Source organism: Lagopus leucura, unplaced genomic scaffold, assembly GCF_019238085.1.
Source record: "Lagopus leucura isolate 7727_CA_CO unplaced genomic scaffold, USGS_WTPT01 Super-Scaffold_73, whole genome shotgun sequence".
NCBI lineage: Eukaryota > Metazoa > Chordata > Aves > Galliformes > Phasianidae > Lagopus > Lagopus leucura.
In genome coordinates this window covers 9,971,764-9,976,725 of record NW_024962252.1, presented here as the reverse complement: position 1 = coordinate 9,976,725, position 4,962 = coordinate 9,971,764, and the positions used below count along the sequence as shown (strand labels likewise).

The following is a 4,962-nucleotide window of genomic DNA, read 5'->3' as shown; positions in this document are numbered from 1 at the left end:
ATAGGAATTGGTTGATTTTTTTTTTTTCTAAAATAGTTTACAGCTCTCAGAAAGTGCTAGTTTGAAAAAAAAAGAAGAAAAAAAAAGCAGAATTTGATGAAATTATATTGTTCTTATTCTTTTCACAGGGAATCAAGGGAACATTCCACTTTCATCAGCTCAACTTTTACACAATTAAGTGACGTAATGAAGTCTCACCCATAGGGTGGGAAAGCAACAACAAGTTAAAATCTTCTGGTGTGTTTCATTTTGCAAACCTACACCAAAGTCTCCTTTTATTTCTAATTGGATTTACAGCGCATGTAAATCCATGGAAATTCATTGATAATCTGAATACTGGCATTTACAGAAAAAGCACTACAAGGAAATGATTATCTAAGACTCTTGGTACCCCAGTAACATTTAAGTAACAGCATCTCAGCAGCAGAGAGCTGTCCTCCCTGGAGGCAGGCAGCCAGCTACATGTCTCCTGGGACCCTTGCCTACATCATCATTTGAGAAGCCTGTTCTTACTCTGAAGCTCCTGTCACACCGATGGCCGTACAATGTGCCCCATCCGAGCAGTCCCAAACTGGCCATGCACAGCCAGCAGCCCTCCCAGATGGACCACAGCTGCGCCATCATCCCAAGCACTCCCAAAGGTCCTGCACCCTCTCCTCACACGGCATGCCTAAATAATATCTCACAACAGGCTGAGAGTCCTGCCACACAATTTTTTTTCCGTTTTACCTCCTACATCCCTAAGGATAAGCATTATTACAGGGCTACACTGTAACACTAGATACAGTCACAAGAGGAGAGGTGGCATCAAGACTCTGAGGAGAAATCTCTCCAGGGTGTCCTCATGGTGAGGTAGAGCAGTATTTTTCACACCCAGCCTTCGAAGGAACCTTCTTGAGTGACGCCTTTCCCCTTCCCTCAGCAGGACACGACACCGTATATCTGCCTCTTAAGGCATAGTAACCACGATGTATCCACAAAGATAAAAGGCAAAGGATCCTTTTTGTCCTTCCTTTAACAGCACCAGTCACATCACAGCCCGGTGATATCACGGTCACATCATCCAAATACATTCATTTCGTTGTGGTTTGAGGAAAACGCACCGCTATGCTAACTGAAGGCTGATTTAGCAAGGGGCTGCAGCCCCGTTAGTAGCAGTTCGGTGCGTGCTCTCAGCAGGGCCCGTCCTGTGCCCGCCAACACGCCTGCGCCTAGCCAGCAGCCCTCACAGATCTTACTAAACTTCTGCCTTGCTGATAACCGCGAGCGGTAGCTTGGAAAACGCAACGGGACCCGCAGCACAGAATGCAAACTCGTTTCCATCACAGGTTTTGCAAAGCGAGATGCCCACAGACGAGCACACCGCCCGTTCTGGATCTCACAGGTTCGGTGGTGGAGCTGCAGAGAGCGGACCGGGGGCGGGTGCGATCTCTAGGGGCCGCGGGTGGGGGGCGGGCGGCAGACCCCGGCCGGGCGGACAGGAGGGAGGGCGGCAGCGGCGAGGTGCAACGGCTGCGGAGCTACAGCTCCCCCTGCCGCTGCCGCTGCGCGGGGCTCCGCGGCTTCCTAAGGGGAGCCGCCACCGCCGCCGTCGCCAACCCTTCCCCGCGGGACGGCAACCGGCAGCTGAAGGCCGAGGGCAGCAGGCGCGGCCCCCCGGGGCCGGGGGAGCAGGAAGGGGCCGGGGAGAGAGCAACGAAGCCAGGAGCCGGGCCCCTTCCCCCACCGCCTCCCGCACAGGGGGGTGTGTCAGCGCGGCGAGAGAGGGGGATGGGGAGGAGGGGAGCTGATAAAGGCGGTGGGCTGGGCGACGGGCGGGGCCGCGCGCAGCCATTGGCTGTTGCGGGGAGTGATGTCACCCATATGAAACGCTGATAACGCGTCGGGTGCGGAGCCGCGAGTTTTGCAGAAGGGGCAGCGCGCGCGGCGGGGCTAGGCGGGCCGGCGGCGAGGCCGGGGCAGAGCGCGGCGCCCAGCACAGCCCAGCCGCGCCCAGCCCCAGCCCGGCCGTGCCGAGCCGTGCTGCGCTGCGCTGCGGGCGGCGGTCCACCGGCCGGCGGTACGGTACAACGCAGCGCCCGGCTCGCAGGGCAAGGTGCGGCGGTGGGAGGGGGCGGCGGTCGGCGCGCAGCGGAGCGCCGTGGGGGAGCCCAGCGATGGTGCAGCAGGCGGAAAGCGCGGAGAGCGAGAGCAACCTGCCCCGGGAGGCGATGGACACCGAGGAGGGCGAGTTCATGGCTTGCAGCCCGGTGGCTCTGGATGAGAGCGATCCGGACTGGTGCAAAACGGCGTCGGGGCACATCAAGCGACCGATGAACGCTTTCATGGTGTGGTCTAAGATCGAGAGGAGAAAAATCATGGAGCAGTCGCCGGACATGCACAACGCGGAGATCTCCAAGCGCTTGGGCAAGCGGTGGAAAATGCTGAAGGACAGCGAAAAGATCCCTTTCATCCGGGAGGCGGAGAGGCTGCGGCTCAAGCACATGGCTGATTACCCCGACTACAAGTACCGGCCCAGGAAAAAGCCCAAAATGGACCCCTCGGCCAAGCCCAACGCCGGCCAGAGCCCCGAGAAGAACGCTCCCGGCGGCGGCAGCAAGAGCGCCAAGAGCTCGGGCAAGAAGTGTAGCAAGCTGAAGGCCGCCGCCGCCTCGCCCCCCAAGCCCGGCGCCAAAGCCGCACCGCACGGGGACTACGCGGGGGACGAGTACGTCTTCGGTGCGTTGAAAGTCAGCAGCAAGGCGGTCAAGTGCGTCTTCGTGGACGAGGAGGAGGAGGACGAGGAGGACGAGGACGAGCTGCAGCTGCGGATCAAGCAGGAGGCGGACGACGAGGAGGAGGACGAGGAGCCGGGCCCGCAGCAGTTAAGGCGGTACAACGTGGCCAAAGTGCCGGCCAGCCCCACCTTGAGCTCCTCGGCGGAGTCCACCGAGGGGGCGAGCCTCTACGAGGAGGTGCGGGGCGCGGCGGGCGGCGGCAGACTCTACTACAGCTTCAAGAACATCACCAAGCAGGGCCCGCCGCCGCCGCAGCCGCCCGCCGGCCTCTCGCCCGCCTCGTCCCGCTCCATCTCCACCTCGTCGGCCGGCAGCGAGGAGGCGGACGACCTCCTGTTCGACCTCAGCCTCAACTTTTCGCAGCACGGCCACGCCGCCGCCGAGCTGGGGGCGGGGGCCGCCGCCGGCAACCTCTCCCTCTCGCTGGTGGACAAGGATCTGGACTCGTTCAGCGAGGGCAGCCTTGGTTCCCACTTCGAGTTCCCCGACTACTGCACCCCGGAGCTGAGCGAGATGATCGCGGGCGACTGGCTGGAGGCCAACTTCTCCGACCTGGTGTTCACGTACTGAGCGGGCGGAGGCGGCGACGGGAGCGGCGGACGCCGGCGGTGGTGATGGTGTTGATGATGATGATGCTTAAAAAAAAAAAAAAGTCTTCTTTTAAAAAAAAAAAAATCCTGATGTTAGTTCCGAGCCCGGGAGTTGTGATTTTTTTTTTTTAATTTAATTTTTTTTTTTTTTTTTTGTTACATTTGGTGATCACAACAACAACAGCAAAGGCAAATGGGACTGGGGGAAAAAATGCTACAGAAGGCGCTGTTCGAAGCTTGGCGGTCTCTGATGGAAGGCTGGAAGATGGTCTGCGAAGAAGTCTTTTGGCAGCACAACTGTTACTCAAGGGGGTTTGTGGATTTTTTTTTTTTTTTTTTTTTTCCCGTGAGAGATCTTAAAAAACTGTTCTGATTTTTTTTTTTAATTATTTTTTATTTTCTCTGAAAGGGACCATTGCAACTCTTTTTTTTGGAGGGAGAAAACTGATGTCTTCTATGCATCCGATTCTTAACAAAGCTGCAGGGAGCTTGAAAAAATGCAGACTGTACAAACGCTTACAAATAACTGAACTGACTTAAGATCAGAGTTTACTTTTCAGATCAAATTGTTTATGGTTTTACAAATGTGATTTCTACTTGCCAACCTTTTTTTTTGTAACTTGTTCCCTTATACCTCCTTGATTGAATACCAGACAGCCTAGACCTCAGTACAAAAAGGTATTGAAACATTTTTGATACATAACAGACCTCAGTCTTTTTTAAAAATTAATATATTTTCAGGCGTATTTTTGTACAGTGAAAAGGGAACATTCTTGCTGTGTTTTTTCAGTAAGACTTTTCAGGCACTTCTTCCCTTTTATTTTCTTTTTTTTCCTCTGTTTTTAGCATGCAAGTTTGTTGGTACGTTACGTCCTGGTTTTAAAAGGATTAAAATTAAAAAAAAAAAAAATAATAATCCTTGCATCTAAAGGCCTTGTGGTTTAAAAAAAAAAAAAAAAAAAAAGAAAAAAAAAAAAAAAAAAAAAAAAAAGAAAAAAGAAAAGAAACACTTTTTTTTTGTACAGCTATAGTTCAGATTTGTTCAATATTTGTAGGTAAAGATTTATTGAAAATGGTGATATAGACCTCAGAGCTGTTATCTTAGTTTAAAAGATTGTATATGTACTGTACTATAGTAGGACTTTATGTATCTCATACGCTGTGATATGTGGATGGGGCCCCAGATGGAAGGTATGAAACTGGATTCTCGATTTTAGCAAAAAAAGAAAAAAGAAAAAAAAAGGCACATAGTTAAAAAAAAAAAAGTTTCTCATGTTGTGCAATATAATCTAAAGTACAGACCATCTGCATATTTTGTAGCAAATGATGACAAAAGCAGACTTGTGCACTGTCAACATCATAGCCTGTTTTTTTTTTTTTTTTTTTTTTTTAATGCTGAAAGTCTGTATCTTGACAATTTTAATAAATCAGCTGGAACTGATAGAAACTCGTATCGCTATTAGTGTCTGTAGAATAACGCTGGAGATGCCGTGATGTCACCCCTCGCCTCGGAGGAGCGGTAGCTGCAGGCTGTTGTGCATGACCCTAGCTAGGGGGAAGGAAAGAAGGACTCGGTGCCTTCAGCATTTTTTTCC

General features: G+C 52.0%; 1 protein-coding gene across 1 annotated transcript; it reads left to right on the top strand.

Annotated features, from left to right (window-relative positions):
• The first annotated feature begins 2,135 nt into the window (after window positions 1-2,135).
• On the top strand, window positions 2,136-4,197 carry SOX11 (SRY-box transcription factor 11). The gene has a single exon (XM_042890496.1). The coding sequence runs from the start codon at window positions 2,157-2,159 to the stop codon at window positions 3,345-3,347; it is 1,191 nt and encodes a 396-aa protein (XP_042746430.1). The 5' UTR covers window positions 2,136-2,156; the 3' UTR covers window positions 3,348-4,197.
• Window positions 4,198-4,962: the final 765 nt, after the last annotated feature.

Bases quoted from the DNA above. Each gene is read 5' to 3' on its own strand.
- SOX11 (XM_042890496.1), top strand. From the start codon at position 2,157: ATGGTGCAGCAGGCGGAAAGCGCGGAGAGCGAGAGCAACCTGCCCCGG.